This window comes from Aplysia californica, unplaced genomic scaffold, assembly GCF_000002075.1.
Source record: "Aplysia californica isolate F4 #8 unplaced genomic scaffold, AplCal3.0 scaffold01065, whole genome shotgun sequence".
NCBI lineage: Eukaryota > Metazoa > Mollusca > Gastropoda > Aplysiida > Aplysiidae > Aplysia > Aplysia californica.
This window is the reverse complement of record NW_004798335.1, coordinates 144,830-171,144: the sequence shown is the minus strand read 5'-3', so window position 1 is coordinate 171,144 and position 26,315 is coordinate 144,830. Positions and strand designations below refer to the sequence as shown.

The 26,315-nt window shown below is 38.8% G+C and overlaps 1 protein-coding gene across 4 annotated transcripts; it reads left to right on the top strand.

Annotated features, from left to right (window-relative positions):
• The first annotated feature begins 1,013 nt into the window (after positions 1-1,013).
• LOC101847231 (aprataxin and PNK-like factor) lies at positions 1,014-20,971 on the top strand. Of its 4 annotated transcripts, none has more exons than XM_005111487.3 (13): positions 1,014-1,139; positions 6,587-6,709; positions 7,263-7,334; positions 7,649-7,809; positions 8,732-8,847; positions 9,246-9,352; positions 10,253-10,433; positions 12,137-12,667; positions 15,218-15,351; positions 15,773-16,044; positions 16,704-16,802; positions 17,555-17,616; positions 17,933-20,971. In XM_005111487.3, the coding sequence occupies exons 2-13, from the start codon at positions 6,617-6,619 to the stop codon at positions 18,169-18,171; spliced, it is 2,067 nt and encodes a 688-aa protein (XP_005111544.1). In that variant the 5' UTR covers positions 1,014-1,139; positions 6,587-6,616; the 3' UTR covers positions 18,172-20,971. The 4 variants fall into 4 exon arrangements, with proteins under 4 accessions (XP_005111544.1, XP_005111545.1, XP_035829116.1 ...); XM_005111488.3 differs by having other exon boundaries at positions 6,584-6,709; positions 15,776-16,044; XM_035973223.1 differs by having other exon boundaries at positions 6,584-6,709.
• Positions 20,972-26,315: the final 5,344 nt, after the last annotated feature.

The window sequence follows — 26,315 nt, the reverse complement described above, 5'->3', positions numbered from 1 at the left end:
TATACTCCGCGCGCATGTTCAAGCTGTCTCGATCAACTTGTAGCAGTGTCGAGGCGTTCCTATCAAAAATACATGTACATGAAACAATAAACCAAAAACTCCCCCTTCACTCCATCTTCACGTTTTCAAGTTATTTTGCAAACAGCACGACCTTCAAATCTTTACATAAATAAAGTAAAATGAGCCATCAGCAAATGAGAACTAGGCCAGCAAGGAAAAGACACATGAATACTAAGAAAGGAGAAGCAGGGAACGCAAATGGCAAAAGACCCGAAAGGTTGCAAAATCACCAGATTCGATTATAATGCGTAGACAATACCATAAAGCTCTTTTACTTTTACTAGTTTTAAATCAGAAATTAGCACTCTTCACCTTCCATATTGAACATATTTTTATCCGTTTCTAACTAGATAGAGAAACTGTCAAAACATTTATTGTAATGTGGCCATAATTATTGTACTTTGTACCCAAGGAGGATAAACATAATTTGTTTTAAGCTCTTTGATTGTACCACATCACCGGACAGTCCTTAGATCGATGTAACACAAAAATAAATTATTATATAACTGTAAAAAGACAGCATCGAAAGGCTAGCCACAGCTATCGGGTATTGACGACAGTGGGAGAGACTTTGACTGTATTTCAACCCTAACGTCAGCAAAATCGGCTTCTAGTGGAGAAATAATTGATAGGTCTCTGGTACCACCATGACTGTTTTCTCCACTACTTACCCTCCCACCACAGTCGAAATCCATCCTACTTATTAGGCCTAGTTGTTCCCCTATCTATGCATTCAGCTAACAAGTTCGAAATAAGACTTATTTGGATATAAGAAAAGCTGAATGTCTTTCATTACATCTTGCAAATAGCTTCTGAAAACGTAATTTGAGCATAAGAATTGATTGACGTTTATAACTATTAATTATTTCACCCCAAAAGTTATGCGAAACCATTGATTTATTTCATTAACGAAGTAACAAGGGACAGAACTCTGGATTCCCACTCTCTAAATTAGAAGTTTATAAAGTTGTCGCGTCATTTTGAGACCGTTTACTGTCTCTCAGAAACACATTATTGCACATAAATGCTTTTTATCCTCATTTTGCGCTCGAACATACGCCTGTAATTTAACATTTTAGGTAAGTATTCCACAGTTCAGTGCATTCTGTACATTGCACTTCTTTGTTTAAAAGTGCATAGAGCTAAAATAGAATATAAAATCTTGTATCACATTTGCTCAAGTGTGACAACTCGGAGGCTCAAAAAGAAGGAAAACATGCAGTTAGTGCTGGGACCAGGTCAGGTTGAGGTCTTTTGATGATTGCAAATAAAGTGTATTTAGGTAGAAAGGGTGACTATTATACTTTGCCTTTATTACGATGACATTTTCTTTTGAAATGAAAGCTCCTTCAGTGTTCAAAGAGTTCATCATCTGTTTGACAACTTGTCTGCTGATGGCCCTGCTGGATGGCTGACTGATTAGGTTGCTCTCCAATTAATATCATGGCAATGAGCCACATGGACATGTTGATATGTTGTGATAGTGTTGATAAAATATGGTGTACTGCAAGCGCAAAATCGAACTCTATGCACCAGTGAAGTTGGTAGCCTTGTTTAGCAATGCCAATGAAAATTTAAATTTTCACTTTTGCCCTTTTTTTTTTTGGTACCTAAGAAAGAATTTTCAATTCTAAAAATTATGCTTCTTGAATTTTGAGAATCGGTTCATAAATAAAAAAGTTACGGGGTTGTAAAGGTCGGCAAAATATGGATGACCCACATATATAGGAAAATACTCCTAAAAAGTGGACCACGCAGTAGCAGATTCTGTAAGAAAATCGACGATATCTTGGTAACTAATCGGAGTGTTCGAGAGAAACTTGGCTATCCGATGTGTTTTTGAGTGTAGAAATCATTTCTGCAGTCAGATTTACTACCAATTTCGTAGTTATTTTGTTATAATTAAAATTGTGGTGTACATATTACGATTTTGTGAAAAAGGGGTGTCGGGATGAGTCCATTTTATTTATAGCATCGTATCACAACATGGGATCTTTAAGAATATATGTCGGCAGCGTGACTTAATAATTGCAAAGCTTTTTATGATGACTTTAGACCATGCCAACCGTAAAAGATAAATTAATTAAATCTAGCATGCCGTACAATTAAAAATTCTTTTTCCCCGTTGAGACGCGAACACCCCGAGACGAGATAACCTCGCCTCGGAATACCCCCATTGCGATGTTACAGGGGAATAGAGAGAAAAACAACCGGATGCGCGCGCCTACCATTGCCCTATTTCAAGTGACCAATGAACGGGCCCGGAATAGTCATGCGGAGATTTGTAGGTCACATACATTTGCCACGAGAGTGAGGGGAAAATGGCCGGTCTCGGTGCGAAGCCGCTTTGGATAGGGGGGTAGTCGTGCATTTATGATCAGGTCTAAACAACTACTTGACACAGAACGTTCAAATCTGAGCACACTATAGAGGATAGATAGATCTATTACCACCTCGGCGTTGAAATTCAAACTCCTTATAGTTTTCGGTGTACACGATACGAAAGTGTTCCCGACACCAAAAGTATAGGTTAATTTATGTGTACGAACTTCAACGTCCACATATCATTAGTTTGCCCTATTTTCTGATTGGTTGCCGAGTTTCATTCGGATTGGTTCGGAAATAGAGCAGACCGAGGTTGACAAAGTTAGTCACCTACGCTTCTGCCGGGTCCGCAAAATCGCCCGTAAACGGGGACCAAATTTTCGCCTCGCGGGAAAGCCCGATTGGCATTGCTACCTTGTTATTTATCTTTCATCTCGTATTTATATCAGGTTCAGAAGCTGTCTAGGCCAAGAAGGTGGCTGCTTCTATTATTGTTAACTAGCAATGCCATTAACTTGTCTTTTACGGTTGGCATGGTCTAAAGTCATCATAAAAAGCTTTGCAATTTTTTTGTCACGCTGCCGACATATATTCTTAAAGATCCCATGTTGTGATACGATGCTATAAATAAAATGGACTCATCCCGACACCCCTTTTTCGCAAAATCGTAATATGTACACCACAATTTTAATTATAACAAAATAACTACGAAATTGGTAGTAAATCTGACTGGAGAAATGATTTCTACACTCAAAAACACATCGGGTAGCCAAGTTCCTCTCGAACACTCCAATTAGTTACCAAGATATCGTCGATTTTCTTACAGAATCTGCTACTGCGTGGTCCACTTTTTAGGAGTATTTTCCTATATGTGGGTCATCCATATTTTGCCGACCTTTACAACCCCATAACTTTTTTATTTATGAACCGATTCTCAAAATTCAAGAGAAGCATAATTCTTAGAATTGAAAATTCTTTCTTAGGTTCCAAAAAAAAAGGGGCAAAAGACAAAATTTTAATTTTCATTGGCATTGCTATGTTAACTCCTGTTCTGCGTCTTTGTCGAGATGTAAGTCTTATCAGTAACTTTTTACCGCGGACGTTCCCGGCCGGTTGCCGAGGTCACTCAGTGTGACTGTTAATGTACAGTGAGCGGCCCTGGGAACTTGTGTTTTTGTCGTGAATACCGTGGGGGTGTGATAATCGATGAGGAAGTGGCTATTCTCACCCGGGGTGAGAATAGAAATACGATCGACCTCTCACCGCGGGTGAGACTTGCCTCCGTAGGCTATTCTCACCCGGTGTGAAACAAGACCTGTTTTTCCTAATTTCGGAATACTTTCTATTGATGTGGATGATCAAATGGATAAAGACAAAGAAAAGATTACGTCATAGCACAAAAGTAAGCTAATTTTATCGACTACAAAGATGCTATGGCTATTTCACTTTTCGTTCGAATCGAGCCGAACTACGCGGGTCGCCATTTTGTTTTGCCTGGAAGTTCTCGCAAGATCTACTCCTCCCCTCTTCTCTCTCTCTGTCTCTTTCTGAATACTGTCTATCGGTGTGGATGATCAAATTGACCAAAACAAAGTTTAAAAATGATGTTAAAACACAAAAGTAAATTAATTTGGTCGTCTACAAAGATGCTACGGCTATTTAACTTTTCGAATCGAGCCGAACTACGCGGGTCGCCATTTTGTTTTGCCCGTAAGTTCTCGCGCTACTCCTCTCTCTCTCTCTCTCTCTCTCTCTTTCTCTCTCTCTCTCTCTCCACTGCCCACAGACAAAATTGTACGCTTTTAGTAGGCTAACAGTAGTAGTAGTAATGGAATGTTTGTTCATGGCACAGAATTCTACAATTTTTCTGTTATCACAGTGTAGAATTCTGTGGTTTAGGGTGAACGCAAAATTGGTTGGCCTAGATCTAGGCTATAACGGTGAACGCCCACCGGGTGAGAATAGCCAAAAAGACTCGCCTGCGCTATTCTCACCCGCGGTGAGAATAGAGGTGGCCAATCGATGATGAAAATAACTCTGTATCTTTTATAGCTTTCTATTTATAAGTGTTACGAAAACTTAAATAACCCCTCTCACATAAGTTTATAAGTCATTACGAGTAGTTACTCCCATTTGAATAACATTTTAGACACTTTTGTTGTTATGTATGGTCTGGGGTTCGAAAGGGAACAATATAGGCCAACTTTTGAATGTTTTGCTCTCAAATTATTTTTTTTACAGGCACAGTGGTATTCAAAACTATCAAATAGGCTTAATTTTTATCAGGTAATATCATTTTATATAAATTCAAGCTCTTTTGAAAGATTTTGTATAGAAAAATGGAAGTTTTGTTTCTTGTCTATCCTTTTGAGCTCCTCATGTGTAAGTGGGTCAGTTTGTTCTAATTTCATTGGACGAACAATGAGAGCTACCAACTTGGTGTGTTTTCGTCTCAGTTATGAACCAATGTAGCCTGTTCTAGAAGTAGGCCACAAACTCAAGCAGACTGACGCACACACACTTGAGTTGCAGGAACACGGGAGCCGATCATAACACGGATGATGCTCGGCGCGCGTGCGCTGAGCCAGGGGGCGGACCGATACGGGACCAGACGGAAGATTGTGACATGCGGCATTCAGGCGTGAAATTTAAAGAAAATTAGGGTATACAGTGGGTAACTGTATTGTGAAGGTACATATCTATTCATTACTCCCAGGTTTGCCTTCTATCAATGGTGCGATGACAAATTAGTTGAATTATTATAGTAGCAATGGAAGGGGAACCTGCTTGTAAACATTGCCATCAATGGAAATATGTAGATCTTGGTGAAGAAACCAAACAAGACAAAATGTTGGTGAAAAAATAAATGTTACAGTTTGCAGCAATCTCTTCAAACAGGCTCCCAAATGCCATTTTCAACCCTCTAAAAGCAGTAAATTTCAATTTCTTCTGGGGCTTTGCCCCCTGAATCTCCACCGGGATATTTCCATGTCTTCTTCTCGTAAGCAAAGCTGAAATTTCAAATAATATGTGAGGCATCATGGTGAAATCAGGCACTCTTCAAAATAATGAAATCGATTAGCAATTTTTATCAATTTTTTATTTTTGGCTCAACACCTTTTGTGTCTATTTAAAAACATAATGACGAGTGGCTTTTACTGAAACAAGATGATAAAACACACAAAGAATGTAAAATTTACAGTTTCAAAGGACTCTCAAACTTTGGAATCGGCCAAACTTTGGCGACCATTTTCTCTCATTTGTTACATCTAAACCAAGAGACTCGACCTGCTTCAATCCAAAATATTTCAACTTCTATTGAATATAGATATATTGATAATTTTTTAATCGAAAGCAAGACAAATATTGACAAGCGCCTGATTCCACCACGTCGTGGCACATGTCACATATAGAAGAGCATGTAGTGTTTGTATCAGTTCCGAGCAAAATGAGCTATTTTATGGCTGATCTGTTTCTGACACTAGGGCTGGAATAAATGATGCTTTTAGACAGAGTCAATTCAGAACATGTGATAAAATAATTACATATTATATCATGGAAAAATTGGGTTCCACACTGCCAGCGCACAATAAGAAAGCTTATGCTTTTATCGGGGCTTGCTGTTAGCCTGGGTTCACTGTATAATAAATTTCTGAGCCCAGTGTCCTACTTCTATACTGACACATTTTAGCCATCTTTGTTTGACCTTTTTGATTACTTGAAATTTCCTACACCTTTATCGTGATACTTCGTACAATTACCTCTCCAGTAAGATATTTATTATCTTTGTTGGAAACATCAGCATAGTCAAGTTGAATCATGAACCCTCTTGTAAAACAGGCGCACCTTAGTAAATTAATTTCAAGGTAATGGGCAAACCAGTGAAAGTAACTTCAGGTTCAATGAGTGAAATTCAAGACCAAAATATTTAAAAAGTGTATCATGAATGTGTATTTGAGAACTCTATATATATCTGATTGATTGAGGAAGTTCAGTTTGCTGTATTGTCCTGTCCTAGTCTTTAGATTTTTTACTATTTATGCCTGTGATTTATTTCAGGGGTGTAAATGCCAATGGCAAAGGTTTCAATGCTGATTGCAAAGATAAATGCTGTTGCAGCCCAAGGTCTCTTTCTTGAAAATGCATGTCTAACAGTGTTGAATCAATTCAGACATAAGAATATTTTTTTTGCTTGCAGTAGGGTTGACCAAAAGGCAGTCGACCACCCAAGATGCCTGGCATCACATTGCAAGAAGTTGGGGGAGATTTGGTCATAAATGTTCCAGATGACAAAATTGTCATAGGCAGAGGGCAATTTCTACAGGTTTGTATCCCGATTTCACTGTTCACTACTTGATGGCTTTATACAAAGTTTATTTAAATATGATTATGCTCTCATTTATTACTATGAAAGACAGAGCGGCTATATATATTTGATTATGCTTTCATTTATTACTCTGAAAGACAGAGCAGCTAAATTTTTTAACCGGAAAGCAAACTGATCTGAAGTAAGTCATGGACGACTGACAGCAAAACTACCTGGCATTTACTTATATTGTTAGTAATGAGCTATAATCAATTGATGGTCATAAGTGTGATCTAATTTTTTTGGGGGGTTGTTCTATTGTGCACACAATAGACTAAGACCAAAATTAGTTGAAATAACATTACACAATGTTAAGACATTTTTGTTTTTCATCAAAAGTTTGGCTATTTTGCAGTGGGAGACAATTTTGAAAAAAAAAACAACCTGTGTACCAGAATTCATTCCTCAGACTCTTGCAAATTGGGATTTTCACAAACAGTATAACATGTCAGATTCTTTTTTTTTTTTTTTTTGTCAAATATTATCATGATTGTATATTGTTTTGTTTCAGGTGAGCGACAAGCGTGTGTCAAGAAGTCATGCTCTCCTCGAGATTACAGATGGGAAGCTGTACATTACCCCAGTGAGTGCAACAACAAAAATTTTGTTGTATTATTATAAGTTCGTTATTTAGCAAAGAAATGTTGTTGTAGGAACAATCAGAACATGCCATTCTGAAACCTAGTGTTAGTTTTCGTAACAACATGGTCAGATTTGCTGTATTTGTTCTTGGGCGTTGCTGATTCCTTTGTTAATAGCACCTTAAAACAGTTGATCCTGAAGTTTTGTAAAAATGTAAGATTTTTTTTTTCAGAAAAATCTTATTTCCTGGCTGTAATGCTAGTCTTGTATCAATTTGCTGAGTCTAAAATGCAATATAATTTCACCTTCTGACAGACACACACCAACCCATGCTTCTTACGTAGCCAACCGACAAAGGAGCAGAAGATATTGACCCGGGATGTGAAGCAAGCTTTGGTTCATGGGGATGAATTTGGTCTTTTACCTGACCAGTTCTTTTACAAAGTGTCATATCCCCAAATCAATGGGAAAAGCAGGTAGGTCTCTTGACCCGCTTTCAGTAACAATAGATGAACTTTTTTTTTCGTTCTTCAATTTTTCTATAACTTTATTGAGGCTAATGAGGCCACTGGTGGATGCAGTTTAAGTTTTAAAAAAACTGATTGTGGTGCAAAGGCAATTGATGAATTAGGTCATCTTTGCTGATCAAAAGCGATGCGGTGAAGAATTATTGCAGGAAGGAAGAGGATTCTGGACTTCTCATTTGAAATTATTTTTGTAAAGTGACCTTTGCACAAGTTTATAGAAGTTTTTCAAAAGTGCCCGCTAGCAAAATTTGTTTGTGTCTAGTGTTTTTTGTGGAAGGTTGAAAGTTTACTTACATCACCAAAGCTGTTAAATTTTATACAAGTCATTCGGACATCTGTGACTCTGTAAGCAGGGAGGACATCAGGGCATAGACTTCTGAATGTGTTCATCAGAGGTGCAGAAATGATAGTTATAAAATCATTTTTGATCAATTGCACCTAACCAGCATCTGTGGTGAAATAGTTAGGCTCTTCGAGGTTGCCCTCCCTCAAAACTGAGTGTGATTCCTGTGTCGAGAAGTTCATGTTTTTTAGTGACTTCATCTTTCTGTCAGGGTACTCTTTCATCCCAGGTTGGCCTTGACGAGCGGGGTTTTAGTAGCCTGCCTCTTAAATGGTGTTAATTATGTTGTTTGGGGTGCATATAATATTTGCAGTCAATTTTTTAAAATGATCAATCAGGAAAACTGACTTGTTCGGTTTTTTGTTTTTTTAAAATCTGTGCTTGAGATGTTTGCGTATAGTTTTCTCATGTTCTCATTGATGGTAAGTTGTTTTTGTTCTGCCTGACATCTTTTGCTTTCATCCTGTCATTGATTACGGTTTTGTTTGCTCTGTCTGAGATATCTTGTTGCAACTTTCATCTTCTTAGTGATGATGTCAAGGAAGAGATCAAGGAAAGTGAGAAGTCTGAATCTCCAGCCAACGCTGCCGTCTCAAATGGAGATTCGAGGGATGAATCCGGCAAAGACAGACAGGAGTCCAATGGTCAGTGTGGGTTGTTTATTTCTTTAAGTTGAAAGAAAAGAAGACTATTTGATTTGCTCATTTTGTCTGCTCTCAGTTTAGGTAGGACTCACCTATGAGTGGCATTCTGCATATTTTATAATAATATGCTTTTTTTTTTTTATAGTTTCTAATGGTGACATTTTCCAGGACTCAAACTGCAATGGTTTTACAATTTGAAGATAACAGACCTCTTCATTTGTCAAATGTCTTGAAGAGTAAAGATTAGAAAAATTCTGAAACTATGTATACTTTTTACCAATTGCTGAAAGTATAGCCAAATATAATGCAAATCAAAGAATCTTTTCTTTTCCACCCATTGACAGGCACTTCTTCCGATGTTGCTGCAGCATTTCAAATAGCATTTTTATCTTCCTCAGAGAATACAGAAAAACCAAAAGAAAAATCAGCAGCAGAACCTGACCAGACAGAGCGAGAGCAGAAGCCGCAAGAGAAAGAAAAGGACAAGGAAGAGGAAAGTGAAGAGGTAATTTTTCCCTTGTTTCCTTGTTATTGTATGGTGAGGCTTGTCTAAACTTGTGTTTGCTGCTTAATGTCTGTTGGAAGTTTGTTACTTTGCTCTGCAAGAAGTTAAGTGTCTTCCTGATGCAATATTCTCAATAAATGTTATAAAGATATCTCAAATATTACACCCCTTTAGTGGGATTGTTCTTTCTAAGAATACCCTCTAATACTGAAATACAATGTATGATGGGCATTCATCCTCATCATATAAAAAGAATGTCCCACAAATGAGAAAAGAATGGGACAAGCAAGAATTTGAAATGAAATTCTGTTTATGAACGCCAAAAGTTGTTATGGTGAATTTTGCATGTTTTGAATGATGATTAAATTGCATGAATGTATTTAAACTACAGATTTATTTATGACAAGAAAAACAGGTATCAACACTTCATTGCTTTGCTAACATCACATTTTTTTTACTCTTGTGGGAGGTCTCACTGTGTACAATAACAGGAAATCTATAGTGCCCTGTGGCATAGCCAACAAGAAAGTGTGGTCACACAATAAACTGATATACAGCACAGTCCCTTATGGGTAATGAGTAGCAGAAAAAACATCAGAAATGTCTGGTGGGCCTTGGCTGGCGATTCTGCTCTAGTATGAGGGGGGATGGAGAAGTCAAATTGTACGCTTCTCTTTTGAATAACTTAACATGTACTGAAAGGTGTTAGCAGAGGAATTTATAAAATGTGCCTTGCTTATTGTCTTGGGGATTTCATGCATTTATTTCTCTGCTGTCTCAAAAAAATGGAGTAGCTACTGAAAGTAAATTTGAGTCTTCTTCACAGGGTAAGAAAAAAAAGTTGCCTGGCAAGGATGTGTGGTATTATCATGCTGACAGTCACAGTGTGTTTTTTCTCAGGAGGCCAAGCCAGCATCTAAAGTCCTGCACTTAGAAGGCAAAGGTGACATGGCCATGCCCTTAGAAAAGAAGAGGGTGTTGCCTGATTGGATGCTGAAAGTTGCCGGATCCACCAGCCCTGTCAAGGCCAAACCAGCAGCAAAGAGACCTGTAGCCACGGCTGTCAGCAAAAGAGAACCTGGTAAGTGAAAACTGGCCATTGTAATTCTAGCTGATTTTTATTTCACAGCCTAGGCTCAGTTGGTATGTTTGGGTATGACGTGCAGAGATGCCAAATATCCAGGTATTCTGGCTTTTTCTGGTTTTTCCATACGCTTGCAAAGGAAAGGGGAGAAGTAAGAGAGATGTTTTTGTTTGTTCATTTAATTTTAAAACTTTACAAGGTTTGTTTTTGGTGAGATGTGGTGCTCCACTCGTTTTCAGTTGTTTTTTTCAAAAATCATTTGGCATCCCTGAATGTGGATGAGTCTGGTTCAAACCCCTAAATGCAACGTTCTTGAACTTACATTTTTTTACATTTCAAGGCTCTCTGGCCTCTTGTTCGATTCTTCCGAAGGTTGATATTGGGAGAGCATTAATCCCATACGGTCACCAATTTGTCGCTTTTTAGGACAAGCGGGCTAACCCAGATTTTGGGGGTTTCCAGAAATTTTAACTTTTACCAAAAGTGGGTATTACCCTACCTATAGGAGAAGTTTGGTTTCATTGGTGTGTATATTTTTTTGTTATACAGAAATCTCTTCTTGTCTGTTAAAGAAACAGAATAAGAGTCAAAAAACATTACCTTTGATTTTTTCAAAATATCATTTTTCAGGATAGCCCCCTTGTGCTTAAAAGTGACCAGTTATAACTGGGTTCTGAACTTCTTCCAGTAGATGTTTGTCACGTCCTTATCTTTTAAAGATAAAGGGGTGGGTGGTTGACAGGTGCTCTGGTGTGGTTTGCTACTTCTTTCGTATCAAACATCTGTCACCTTTATCTCCCCTCCTTCTTTTTTGTGTTTGTTACTCCCTTGTAACACCTCTAGTCTTCGGCACTTATATGGCCTTACTGTGTTGCAAATGCTGAAACTCTTACGAAAAGTAAAAAAGATCAAGGGCTTTCTGCTTCTGAATTCTCTGAACCAAGAAAGCTAAATTAAATGTAGATTGGGTGAGTTGTCAGATTTTTTCCTCTGGCAGAGGCTATATATGTTGACCGGTAAATTACTGATGTTTTATTGTCAGAGTGAAATACATTCATACAAAGGAAACAAATCCGGACTCTGCACTGTGGAAAATATGATCAGTGCAAACAACAGACAGGAATGGAGTAGTAAACTAGGTTTGAGCCCAGAAGAAAAAGGATTCAGATTTGAAATGCATTGACATCCATGATACTAGGATTGTTTATGTGATCTCAATACCTAAGTAAATCAACAACCTTGCAGTTATAGGATCAGTCAGAATCCTGGTTTCCAGCTCTTCATGCTTGTATAACACTTGTCCATCTCTAGATTGGAATGATTGCAAGTTGTAACATACATGTGCTTAGTAAATGAAAAAAGTGTCTCGTTTACTGCACTCTAAGGATTGTTTGAAGAGCAGGGATAAGGTTCAGAGGGTCAGACAAGTTATTTTAAAAAGCTTTTGTCACAGGTTCTCAAGGAAGCTCGGAAGGACACAAGAGTACTAGCTGGCAGTGGCTTAGATGTAAAAAGTGAAACAATTAGAGACAAACGTGAGTGGTTGGAGAGCACCAGGCGTAGGTTGTTTCCTCGCCACCTCTTATTTCTCTTTATGAAGCTTTTTTCATGTCCTACATGACCATTAGTGTGCTGATGTGCACCTAAACTAAAACTGAGAAACAAACTCTTTGACTTCAATGGCTCTTCTTATTTCACAGGTACAAAGCTAACCACATATGCGGATGATGATTATGATGATGAAGATGAAGACGAAGAGGAAAAGGAGGTGTACAAACCAAGGAAAAGAGCGAAAGTTGTTGTGAACAGCGATGACGAGTTTGATGAGAATTTCTCAGATGACGATTATGTGCCGGAGAAAACATCGTCTCGGGGTGGCAGAGGGGGGAGGAGAAAGAGGAATGTGAGTGACAGTGAAGAGGAGGATGACTTTAGTGATGATGACGATGATGACTACTCCCCTCAGAGAAAGAAGGCAAGAACTCCAAAGAAAGCCACGCCTAAGAGAGGTAAAGGGAAGAAAGGAGGTGCGAAAGGAAAGAAGACACCTGCAAGGTCGCCTCGGAAGACTCCACAGAGGGGCAGTAGCAGAAAGAAGAAGAATAGTGATGATGACGATGATGAGGATGTGTCTTTGCCAAGGGGAGCATATGATGATGACGACGACGATGATGATGTTGGTTCAGGCCGGAGACCCCAAAGGGCAGCAAGACAGAAAAGAGGAAGTTATGGTAAAGAAATAAAACTAATTATAATGACAATAAAGTGGTGCCTGCCAAACAGCAGCGCCTGTGGGAAGCAAGCTTTTGTTACTGTTGGGCAAAGGGTGCTGCTGAGTTTTCATAAAGGGAAGGGAGATAATCTGAACACGCCTGCGCGCTCACACAAGTTTTAATCGCATGATGTGGTGATGTTATGTCAGAAAGTGAAAACATAGGCAGCGTCAGTGAGCCAATGCTCAATGTGGCTGGGTGGTAGTATGATGCACAGTGGCCAAGACTTTTCCTCCTCTTGAACTGAGCTCCTAGACTCGGCATTGTGTATTTTTTGCTTAAGGGGAGGAGCGACCCTTGATTTTGCAGATTTTGGGTCAGGCTATGCACATTTTATGTTGGCTGATTTTTGAAGATCCACCAGTTTTTTGTCTAAAAATAGCATGGATTCAATTGAGAAAGACTTTATTCTACAGGTAATTTGCCTTTAAAAACATGAGGATGAATTAATATAGTGAATTTTCACAATTATTGTCAGTTTTCGCAAAATGTAATTTTTGTGCTGTTTTTTCCCTACTCCTTCCTTAGTTTTCATCCTTTTGACATGAAACTTTCAGGAAACATAGTTGGCAAGGCTGCCATCAATGTAACAGAAAGATATTTGCGAAAAAAGTAACACTTTTCCTTTGTCAAGCGATTGCGCAACCTAAATTTAGAAAAAGTTTTTTTATACTTTGGGAAAATTCTCATAATTTTTTTTCTTTTGCACGTATTGAAAAAAACTTGCTGTTACTCTGATATGGTTTGGTTCAGGTATACTCTCACCAAATTTGGTCAAATTTGCTCTGTAAATAAGAAAGCCTTAGGGATTTTAAATTCATTGTTTATTTTCAAGATGGCGACGGTTTCCATAGCAACCGTTGTAGCTATGCCAAAATAAAATTGCGTATCAAGAGATTTTACTATGTCAAACTTATATGTGTACTTAGATTTGATCTCGGGCAACAAACATAGAAAATGGTCCTCAAGGGTAGCTCCTCCCGTTAAGCAGGATGTGTTGACAGGATATCTGGGATGTATGCACATTGAAATTATGGGTCAATCTCGATGTTCACAATATTATTGAATTTTTAGTCATAATTTTATTTTAAAATTTAAAAGAACAAAAAAACGTTTTTGTCCAACAGTTAATCGCAATTAAAAATGCTGTTAGAGGAAAAGATTGCTGTTAAAGGGATTGATTTATACAGTAGTCTCCGCCTAAGATCCCGGTGCTCGGGAGCAAGGAAATGCGGGATCTTAGGCGAACCGGGATCTTATCCGATGAACCCAGAGAAGAATCTATGGAGACCCATGTTAAGGCTCACAATCTGTAAAACGGTCTCCCTCCACTCTACAATGAACTGGCGTGACCCCTTGGTGGGTTTATGACGTATGGCGAGCAAACAGTGGTTAACCTTGATGACATATCACAGTGCATAGTGGCATGAGGCGTGCCATTTTCACTTATTATCCTATCATGAGTCTCAAGATCTACGTTTATCCAGTTGCCCCTCCTCTTTACCTGTCAAAAATGTATAGCTTTCCATCTCTGACTGAGTCCCCCCCCCCCCTTCCCCTCCAAACCGCCTTTGTCGTTACACACCATTACGTTGTGAACCCACCAATTAAAATTCAGTCTGTCTCGCAAATTCGGGAGTAGAGACAACTGCTGCAATGGTCAAGGAAGAGTTCACGGTTCGATGTGATCCCGCCTGGAGCGAATGTGTAGGCCCTACCTACCCAGCGAGTGATGCCAGTTTAGGTGGCGAGTTCAGGTGTGAGTGCGATGCCTGGGGAAAACAAACGCGTCGGTCAGTTCACACCCCGGTGTGATCCCGTCTGGGGCAAACATTGTTGTATCGCTTCATCGAGTTTTACAACGTGTATGTGATCACTTTCACGTTAGTGGCTGATCTTTGATGCAACGGACAGTTTATTGATCTCAACTTTTCACTCTTGGTTGATCGGCTGTCCCGCCCGGGTTTTTGTTTAGCAAATTATGATCTGAAATGCGGGATCTTAGCCGAATGTAGACCATCAGAGTGGGATCTTAGGGGTGACTTTTGTATAGTAAAAATTCTGTTTTCCTAAAACAACGGGATCTTAAGCGAACTGGGATCGTACGCGGTGGGATCTTAAGCGAACTGGGATCGTACGCGGTGGGATCTTAAGCGGAGACTACTGTATAGGAAAATTCCGTTACGCAAGCTTTGTCTTATCTGGGTTGCTGTTTAGTGGACACACAGTAGTAATAATTACAGTGTAATAAATAATTATAACAATGACAACAAAGTTCAGTTGAAGAGTGCTCATACCAGTTTGGTTCTAGGTGCTTTACAATTTTCATAACCAAAACTGAGTACTTGGAACGTTTTTTTTGCAAAATACACTCTCTCCTCCTTCCCTCACCCCTTCTCTCCCTCTCTTTCTCTCCCTCCCCCCTCCCCCCCCCCCCCCCTCTCTCTCTCCCACACACACACACACACACACACTCACATTATATGGTTTGAATTCTGTGCTCTACAGTTGATGATCCGATGATTGAGGAAGCCTTGTCAGACTTTGCTTCCGACGATGAAGACATAAATGAAGATAAGGACAGTGACTTCCAGGTGGAAGGAGAAGACGACTCTGGCAGCGACTGGGAGAAAAAACAAAAGGCAAGATTCTCAACCACAAACTAATTTGTGTGGATTGATTGTTATTTTCTAGAATGCTCATCACTTTCCTGCTCTATGCTAGAATTCTATAATATTGTAACGTGTCTTTACATTTCTTGTATTGTTCTCTCGCTTTGTTTTAAGGATTCTCCGATGAACAGTCTTGATTGTTACTGAGATTGTATGCATCTCGTTAGTGGCATTCCACATATTTTTTCATGATATGCTTTCTTTTTTTCTTTAATTTCCTTGAGATGGGTTGTAAATTATATTAAGCAAATATTGTTTTTCAGGAAATGAAATGAAACCGAACACTCAGATGCACTTGAAATGAAAAAGTATTTTTGTAAGTTTATGCATGACAAAGGCTGTTTCACTTATCTAGCAGTGCCATGACAAGATTGTTTCTCTTTTTGTCCAGCAGGCACCCAGAGTGAGTAAAAGCCGCGCCCCTCCTCGAGCTGCTACCAAAAGGGGAGCAGGGAAGAAGAAAAAGCCTCGTCGCCCCAGCCGTGCTAGAAATGATTCGGATGACGACGATGAAGATGACCTTGAAGATGATGAACCATATGTTCCACGTCCTTCAAAAAGAAGAGGAGGAGGAAAGCTATCTCGAGACTCGGACGAAAGTGATGATGATAAGAAGAAAAAGAGGCGGCGAGAACCTTGCCAATATGGAAAAAAATGCTACAGGTAACTTGTGTGTGAATGCTCAGTCTATCGTGTTGTGTGTTAGAATGTGAGCAAATGTTACCTTTTTTTCCTTCCATCATGTTGGCCTCTAATATACCGGAATGGACTTTTGGCACGTTTCCCTACTACTTTGACCCTGTAAGCTGAAACACAGGCCTGAGTTCACGCTACCTGTACCCTTCTGTGTATAGTGAGCATGCTTCAACTGTGGTGTTTTTAAAATATAGTATATATTTTACACCCTCAACAATACAGTCTAGATAATTTAGAACATGAGACTCCGGCATGGGGAACAAGCTCTACCCAAACAGACAACAACACCTATAGACCTTCTCTTACTGGCACTGAACTAATTGTGGAAGTTCAGACAGCTGGGGCAAGTAAGTAAGTCGGTCATTTAGAAGCCTGTCAACTGAAGCTGAAAGGGGTACAGCACCCCAACTCGATAAAATTGGCATCCTCACACAGATTCAAACTCACATATTTTGCATGCTACAATGAAAAGCTTTATCGTTTGATCACTGACACCAGCTGAGTAAGTGTGTGTGTTGGAGGGTTTCTTATTTTACACTCTTTTATTAAATAAAACTTGATGTCTTCAAAAGAGAAGATAGAAAAGTAATAAAGAAATTAAATCCGTGTCAACATTGTGTCCACAGGAAGAATCCAGTCCATTTCAGAACATTCTGCCATCCAGGGGATTCCAGCTATGATGAGGAGGACAAGGATTCCTCACCCTCAGGGAAAGAGAGCACAAGGTAGGAGTTATGGGCACGATCCTCGGCTTTGATGATTTTGAGACTGTTTTCTTGTGTTTTATTGGCTTAAGAGATGGAGAGTGAGTTAAAGGTTGTTTTGATTTGTTGTTTTTAGGGAATTGAGAGAGGGCTCTGTCATTTGTACAGGTTTGTGGAGTTTCTGCATTTGTACGGCTTTTGTATAACAACCCGTTTCTTTATTTGATAGGCACAAGGAATTCATAAAGTTCCATGACTAGGTAAAATTTGAATAGACTTCATCTACCTTCATTGATTGCGTCCACCAAAATTGCTTTCTCAAAATATAAATCAAACAATTAGGCAGAGACAAACGTAACTTTTACGATACTTAAATCAACATAAATGCTTTGAACATCTTTCTCTCTGGAAAAGTTGAATGTAAAAGGCAAGGTTGGCCAAAAATTATGCACACTTAAAAACTTGTACAAATGGATAATGAAAAAAGATGAGGATGATAGAAGTTTTTAGAGAGCGTCGTAACTCAGAAATCAGCGGTGAACTATGATTGCTGATGTCTGTTTCAGATCTGGCACTTGAAGTAGAAAAAGTCAACAAAAAGACGTCAGATTTTCTGAATTGGACAACAATCCAGGGAAAGATTTTTAGAAAGACCACTGATTTTGAAGTTGGACCCTACATTTGTGGTGCCTCCAAGTAACTTGAGCACATTCTATTTCTCTCTAGGTTTATTTTACTAATCCTTGATTTTATCTGCCTTTCCTTCGTTATAGGAAAGAGAAAGAAAGCAGAGCCAGTCCTGAGAAACCAAGTCGGCCTCAGAGGAGCACAGCAGGTAACCAGTTTGTTTTTTGTTTTTTCGGTTGTTGTTTTTTTCTCACTTGTAAATTGTTTGTAGATTTTTAAAAGCATTTGTGTGTTGTCGTCCTAAATCTGTAGTTCTGCCATCTTCTGGTACTGTTGTACTTTTGTACAAATTCTAACGAGTACTTAAAAATGAGATGTACCATTTTCTCTCAGAAGTGCTGTCAGATTTGCTATGCCTCTTAAGCTCTTGTAAATTAAATGACTGATCTTTCTTGAGATTTAATTTAATAAAATTTTAATTTATGTTTAAAATCCTGTTTTTTCTTCCCATGACCTCCCCTCAGGTACCCGGCTAGTCACTCACGGTGTCGACGATGACGATCTCCCTGACACATACGACTACAATGACAGCTTCATTGATGATGACGCCACTCAGCAGACGGACAATTCCGGTGGCGAGGATGATTCCGACTATGATGCAGAAGAAGACGTCCGGGGTCTTGCCAAGGATGCAAAGAAGTTTGTTAAGAACAAGAAACTGAACAAACCAGTGGGGAAAGTTATTCAGCCAGACACTTCTTAATGAGGCGTGGGCTGTGGTGGAAGCAGGTGGACTCTGAATCTTCACTCTCTCTCTAAGCACACAATAAAGCTTTGATCTTGATGGAGTAAAATGGTATCTCAAACTAGAAAAAGAAGGGTGTGTGGTCATGCAAAAGGAGTAGCATTTTTACAAATATAGATGTTCAGAATGATTCTTTCCCCACCCCTTCAAAAGGAATCTTGTGAAATAAATTACTCTGATTGAAAGACTTGTCATATGCCAGAAGTAGATGGAATGCAGTTTGTATTGTACCCCTGCCCTTGCTGCGGACATGATGAGTTAAGGCTATGCCAGAATTTTCTGCGAGATGTAGTCCTGAGTGTATTATTAGCTTGTGCCACTGAGACCTGTCTGGTTTATCAGCCTGTTTTATTCACCAGTTTTAATGGTTGTGAATGAGAATACAGCTGGCAATCTCAAAGAACTTATATATGAAATTCTGATCAATGTAGTTACAGCTTTCAGGGACTTTGTTTTGCCAAATAAACCCGTCTTTGTCTGAGGTTGGTTGGTACAATGTTTAGATGACTGTTCTAGTTGCTAGAACATTCTGTTGGATGATCAAAGTAATTCACAACAGCTTTTATTACTGCATACATTCATAAGTTGGCTATATTTTTGCAATCGATGGGTCTTGCGTGTGGAAGGAGCAGTTTCAGTGAACATATTTCAGAGCTGGCTATTATCTTTATGCAAACCAAGTCAGATTGCATGGTGGTAGTTTTTGTCTCTCTGAGGGACTATTGTTAAGGCAGCAGACACGGCAGATTTATGTTTGGCTTTAGTTCCTCGGGCTGAGGAGCCAACAGCTGTTGTACAAGAGTATTTGAGCTATAAAAAAAAACACACTATTGTCTTCATCATTATCCTCTACACTTGTGCATTTGTATACATGATCTGTTTTTATGCTGAGCAAAAAAAATTTTTTAATGAAAATCATTGTGGTTCTTCCATTGAGTTGGTGCATGCGAAAATTGCTGTAGTGATTTCATGTTGTTGTTGATTTTGTTGCTTTTGGTTGTAGCCTATGTTTTCTCAGCATTGCTTTGGGGTTTGTGTTCAGGGGGTGGGTTTTTTTGTTTTTTTTTGTCAGATGTTTTTCATGCTGATAATGTCAATGATTATTAGCTTGTATAAGCTGTTTATGGTTGGCGGAAGGATGAAGTTTTGTTGACAAAGGGAAAAGTGTTCTGAGAATAACAAAGATCATGTCTATGTTTGTGGGTCTTGTAGTGAGTATATATATATGAAGACAGCATGCTTATTTTTCTTGGTGTACTGTTTCTTATAACCATTAGCTTTTATGTTCCAGGATTTACATCTGCAGGGTTTTCTGTTAAAAGTGGTGCTGTGGTTCAATTGGAAGACATTAATTGTGTGCTCGAGCTCAAATTGTAAAACTTGTAATTGATGATACAACACAAGTAAGGGCATTTAGAAAAAAATCACAAGAGACGTCACTGTCCTTTTTCTTATTCTTTGAAACCATTCTGGGTTGGTTTATATGTTGGTAAAATTTCCTTGCCATTTCTCTACGTCGACCTCACAGCTTACATTTTTCTTTTTATCACGTAAAACATTCTCGTAGCAATGCCCACCCCCCTCCCAATAAGTTGACTCTGGTTCTTTCACTATGTAGTGTAGAAAGTAGTCGACTTTGAAAATATCTCTTGAGTGTCTCTATCTGTCTGCTGAGATGCTGTGTCGCATACTCCTCAAGGACTGGCCCTGACTGGCATGCTCAAAGCTCAAAGCCGCCCACTTAAGTTGTATGGATGGGGATGCAAAACATTTGCAGACAATCAAAGAGCATCTAAATCGGCGATGTTGCCCCTTGCCCTTTTTTTTTCCCAGACTGAAGCTGAAATACTAACACCAGCTATGGTAATGACTCCTAGCAGAGGGCACCCCTTGTAGTGGCATTAGTTGTGTTGAACACCTATGTGAGCATGAAGCGATGTCTTACCATGTAAATAATTTAGTGGGGGAACTGGACTCTGTTGGCAACGACATTGGCACCTGGCTGAAGGATTCAGTGTTAAGTTTCACCATCACAGAATTTAAACTTGTGATAACTGGTATATTATGAGAATGTGACTGTTTATTAACAAGTGTACTAGAATGTTGTGAAGACTATCTTTGACAGCACTGCATCAATGCCAGTTGAAAGTCAAATTTCTCAGATTTAACAATGTTCTATTCCACATTCTGGAATATTATTCATGTGATCATGCGACAGAAAAAAAAGAAACAACAAATGTTTATTAAAAAATTTCTTTTTAAAGTGAAGATTACTTTCAGCAGTGCAAGAGAAGTTCTTTTCATAGTGGCGATAATTTTAGTGTGATGTTTGTTCTGTGTGCAATACGTGATGGAGACAAAGTTTAGGATCAATGGTAGCAGAGAAAATAGTCCTGACAAAGAGAATGTAATATATATATATATATATATAATGTTTTTGTCCCCCCTAAAGTTGACACGTGGCTTGTGGCTTGTCCCAATCAACCACACCACAGCTGCTGGTGCAAAAAATGAGATGCGTGAGACGGGGAAAGAAGGAAAGTCTATGGGTGTTAATCTATAGTGTAACTTCGGTGATGGGAGACTGCGAGTTAGACTTGTGCTGGATAGATGCAGCCTAACCTTATTAAAGTCTACCCAGCAGACAAGAAGTGAAGAAGAAAAAAAAAACAGATAAAAATAAAATGCATCTTTTATTGATCTTCATGAGAGAATCTGATTGGCAAAGGCAAGTAGCCTACCATACAAGAAGAAAAGATGTGTCAACCTTGATCTTGTTCTACATGGATTGTATTAGCAAGTTCAGGCTCAAGTCTGATTAGTTTTGTAGCTTGTTGTTTTGCGAAGTGAATAGGCCCTCGGTTGCTGTCGAGCTTCTCTGTGCTGGGGTTGTTGATCAGTCGGAGTGAACTTACTGTTATGGACAAGAAGTAGGCTACATGAAAAAAGGAAAACAAATTCACAGATGCTCAGAGAAAATGTGTTGTTTCCCCATGGTATGTCTTGTTTTGATCAGCATTATTTTAAGATGTATGCTCTGATACTGAAACATTTGATCTTGTTCTGTTTTAATTTTGTTTTATTTTTTCAAAGAAAAAAGTACAAATAGAACACCTTTTATAACCTTTGGTCGTATTTGTCTTAAGGCCTAGTAGCTGTCTTTTTTTTTTTTTTACTTGAGACACTGGTATGTAAACTGTCTATCTTCCCTTGTTTGAATATTTTATGAATTTCTTAATTTGCCTTGAATTTTTAGATTTTATCGAAAGACCAAATTCACTTATTAACTTATTACTGTATTGTCACAGGATGAACGTGTATGTTTTCAGTCAGGCATGGATAACAAAAACACATCAGAGATTGACAAATGTGTTCGATACATCCATAATTCAGGTGAACTTATTACGAATGATTAGTTAAAAAGAGATATCAGTTGTGGAATGGCAAATTGTACAAAAGCAATCCATGATTTTGAGTTTTATCTGTTTAGTTTGTGTTTTCTGTGGCCTACTGTTTTTGTCAATCACTCTGTAGACCGAAGGGCTAGAACCCAAATGGCCGCTGGATCGGAAAAATAAAGTAAAGTAAAGTCAATCACTCTGTCAAGTTTCTACTGCTGGGCTTGGAATTGGGGAAATCTTTGTTAGAGTAGGTGCCATTGTAGTGAAAGTATTTGCGAGGATTCCTTCTGTTCCATCCTTAGTAGATTCAGACAGCATTATGATGAGGATGTATCTCGTGTAAATTCTTCAGAAACAAAATATGGACAATGGCTTGTTGTTCTCAGTCAGATCATCCACGGTGTCGGAGCACCTCAGTCGACACAAAAATGTTTGCGTAGTTAGGAATATATAAGACACTATCATATTGAATTAGTTTTCAGTGTTATCTGCCGTACGTTGTATCAACACGTTGGCATTTTACGTGTGATAGGTAGGTTGGGGTACACATTCACGGGCCACCTCTACCCCAGTTGACACCACTAGCTAGCTGTGGCTTACTGGTGTCTTCGGAGTAAGTCAGGCTCTTGGCTGTTGCATGCAGAAGTGAGTTTGATTCCTATGTGTGGAAGTGGAAATTATTTTATTCAGTACATCCGTCTTTCTGCTGTGATGTTGTATGGATGAGCCCAGTCGGTCCTCTTCTTCAACTCTTAAGTGTGTTGATGGGGGCATAGAACATTTGTGTGCATGTCTGGTGAAAGGTAGGCCTACATGTACCATTTGATGCATTTTGAAAAATTGCGTTTTATTGCTTTTTATACAGTGGAACTCGGATTCAACGAGGTCGTCGGGCCTGACCTGAAATCTCGTTGAATCCGAGTTCTCGTTATAGGAAACACGAGGTTTTGTGTAGATAAATACAGGCACTGAGCAAGTAATGTACAAGAGAAGTCACAAGTAGTGCCTGAAATGCCTGCATATTATGAGCTGTGTAAAAAAAAAAAAAAAACGATTCGTTCAAATACACACGCCTGTGTCATCTCGATTGTTTACCAAAAAGTTGTATTGCTGTGTAGAGCCTAGTATACGGCAACTTTTGATTCCATAGACCAGTGCGCAATTCATTACGTAGATCTACGTCAAGACTAGCGTATTATTGTAATAATGATCAGTTGCCGAGGGGAAAAAAAGACTTTGATGCGTTTGTATCTGCGACGTTCAACGTCCGGACCGCTAGTGCCCCCTCCCCGACACACACACAGGGCACACACGTGTGCAGGCCGCCCACCTGACCCCGACACACGCCAGAGTAGACACGTGCGCGTGCCAACAACTACATGTGTTGGTATTTAAAAAGGCCGCTGATTGGTAGCATGCAATCGGCTAAGCGAATAATGGTTCACGATGCAGGTGCGATGGATGGTTTCCGGGAATAGTTACTGTTCGTTCTGGGAGAAAAATGAGCGAAGCCACGTCTGTGGGGGTGTTCACCCTGGAAGCGACCTCGTTGAATCCGAGATCGCTGATTTAAGTGCTCGTTGAATCCGGGTTACTTTTATTGATTTTGAATTAGAAAAAAAAAACGGGGAATCTATTTCATCTCATTGAATCCGAGTTTTCGTTGAATCCGAGCTCGTTAAATCCGAGTTCCACTGTAGTACAAAAATAATTTTTGAATAGCTTGGATTTTTAAAAAAGTTTTAAGATAGCTTCAGTATCCTTCCAAGTTTACGAGATTTGGTTAATATTGTCAGGTAGGGTGCTGAAAGTTTTGAAAAAAAATAGCTTTAAGGTTTCCTCTAGATCTGGATCTATTTCTACTCCTAATAAATTATTGATCAGTCAGCCAGCCATTTGGTTTTTCTCTGCTACCTTAGACGTCACTACTACTACATAAAGTGCAAACTTAAAAAACGCAGTCTAAGACAAACACTGTGATGGGGTTTTTATTTTTTATGAACGCGTTGATTCGTAGAAACCTTTCACAAATAGCCTCTGACAGCAAATGTTCTCAAGCTGTCTGTGTTAATGTGTAAGATGACCTGTGTCAAGAAACACCTTCAAAGATAAATTTTTAGAGTGGAATAAACACAAAACCTGGTAAATTCAGTAGGTGACTAACTAAAGAGTACATTTTTAATGCGACTCAAGTTTTGTTTTTAAAATTCGATTTTTGACCTGTACCACCGTGTATCTCAGTTCGAGCAAATAAAATGTATCTTACGGTATCTTTCACCAGGCACGCACACATTTGTAGTTATTCACAAGCCGCATCTTTCTCTCTCCACAACTTTGACATATTAGCATGATGTGCGCGTGTACTGAAATGAGTGTGGTTTTGGGAGTGTAGTCCTCTGCAGCATCTTGAAAGACATTAAATAGGCATCGAGCCCTACTGCAGTTCAAATGTCACAGCTTTGTTTTGTAGTTGTATTTTGACCACAGTTAAAGTTGCTTGGCCTGTGGTCAAATGCTGGGTTTTTTGGTATGACAATGCAGTATAGATCTGTGACTGAATACATATATGTACACATTTCATCCTTGTCCTATACATTTTTCTCTGTTTAGACATACGTTTCCGCCGAAATTTTAGTGGTATTGAATAGGTAGGGACGGTATAATAAGGTTACTAAAAGCATTTTCTTTTGCAAGTCATGCTTTTCCTTAGCTTGTTTCTGTCAGTCAACTTTTTAAAAGTGATATTAGAAATGCCAGTAGCATGTCAGCCTCACAAGTTCTGGTCCCACATCATGTTTTTAAGAAATTATATTATGATTAAAGTTTATGTAAGATTATTTTATGTAAATACAATATCAGTGAAATTATGTTAATTAGCATTTTTTATACCCATTTTAAATGGTATGTGTTCTCATTGTAAATCTGTTTGTTTCCCAGTGTTTGTCTCTAGCTGCGGGCCAAGAGATGGATATGTGGCATTCTTTTGTACCTTGTTTACTTCATGGTCATCAGTTCTGGTCTTATGTTGTTATATTGCGTAGTTATTTTGGGTTATCAATTTATCATATCCTGTGACTATTTCTAGATAACTTATCTGTAGTTTGTGTGTTGAAGTACGCAACTGAATTTTGGTTATACATGTATGTTTTTGAAAAAGGTATATAAAAAAAATACTATTCAATGTCGATAAGTGTCGGCTAATCAAGATGTCTTTACATTTATTTTTCATCATTTTTATCTCATCTACATCAATAAAAATGCATCTGTGAATGTTGTTTTTTTGTTTGCGTTGGTTTTTACTAGTTTCAGTGTATTAAAAGTTTGCTGATATTGCTCACTTTGAAAATAGTAGTTTTTAATTTTACTGCACACCTCAAATTCTGAGGGATAAGAAAATGATACCACATTTTCATATTGCCTTGAGGTATCTTGCTGCTGAATGGCTGAATATTTTGTAAATTTGAAAACAAGTCTATCTAAAAATGCCGTTAAAGTTGTCTTACTCAACTTTCTTTCTTGTACCACGAAATTTTAAGATTTAAGGGACACATTCAGTTTAAACATTCAGACAGAGCAGAGTCACTTCCCCTCACTAGTACCCTGCTCGCCCCTTGGTCATACCAATTTGGTTAGAGGTGATTTTAGTCTACAGGAAATGCGTTGCGGCGTTTGAGTAGTCGCCAACCTCGCTTCGCCCTTTCCATGCAAGCACCAAGAAGTTGGGGCAGATATGTTAAGACAGCACTTCATTTCTGGCACCAAAACTGATGAGCGGTGTTTAAAATGGACAGATTGTAGGTAAATTCTTTTACTTTAGTAAAATGATAAAGAAATTCCGCTGGTGACAATGGTTATCAAAACTTGGTTCTCCTCTTTTTCCAAAAATTATAGTCCAATTTTAGAAAGGAAAAGTAGAAATGTATCAGGTCTCATTCTTGTGTGTTCTAAACACTGTTCCTCATTTGAACGTACTTCATCCACTAATTAATGATGATATTCCCCATGTCCAGGGCAGCGTTGGTGGATTTTGTGCACTCAGTAGCGGCGTCTGATTTTACTTCGGTTACTCAAAGAATGTAAGAGCATCCACTCCACTGAAGCACAACTTCTTTCTCCATCTTGCAAACTGACAATAAATGAAATGTCTCTACTCCGTCTCTGACAGGCCCCTTGCTAACCCCTCCCCTTGCTAGTCCCAAATGAGGAGAGGAAGGGGAGGAGAAAGGTCGTGCAAGTACATGTACATGTAGCTTTACTCTCTCTGTACCCTAAGTCTGTGACATGACAAGAACATCTGGTTACTTGAGGGAGGCTTTGCGTTGTCATGAGAGGTTTTTTTTTGTAGAGGTTTTACGAAGCAAACCACACCAGAGCACCCGCCAACCTCCCACTTGCCAAGAGAGCTCACAGCTAAAGGGATTTGAAAACAAGAAGAAGAAGTCTGTGACTGGAGAAAAGGCTCAATGATTCCTACATTGTAATGGAGTGCTTGAAGAGAATTGTACTCTCTTTTTCTAAAACACCCTTCAGATTTTTTACTGTCCCTTTCAACGTCTGTGTAAGATTTGTTTTGTCCCTTATAACATCTTTTTTTAAAATAATATCTTTAGAATTTTTTTTCCGTCCCTTAACTTTCAACCTTTCAACATCCTGCAAAGTTTGTTGTCCTTTTATTTAAACATTCTTAAGATTTGTTCCGTC

Excerpts from the sequence above, each read along its gene's own strand:
- LOC101847231 (XM_005111487.3), top strand. The coding sequence starts at position 6,617 with ATGCCTGGCATCACATTGCAAGAAGTTGGGGGAGATTTGGTCATAAAT. Across the intron at positions 8,848-9,245 it reads AGACAGACAGGAGTCCAATG|AGAATACAGAAAAACCAAAA; the intron begins GTCAGTGTGGGT and ends TATCTTCCTCAG. Across the intron at positions 17,617-17,932 it reads GCCTCAGAGGAGCACAGCAG|GTACCCGGCTAGTCACTCAC; the intron begins GTAACCAGTTTG and ends ACCTCCCCTCAG.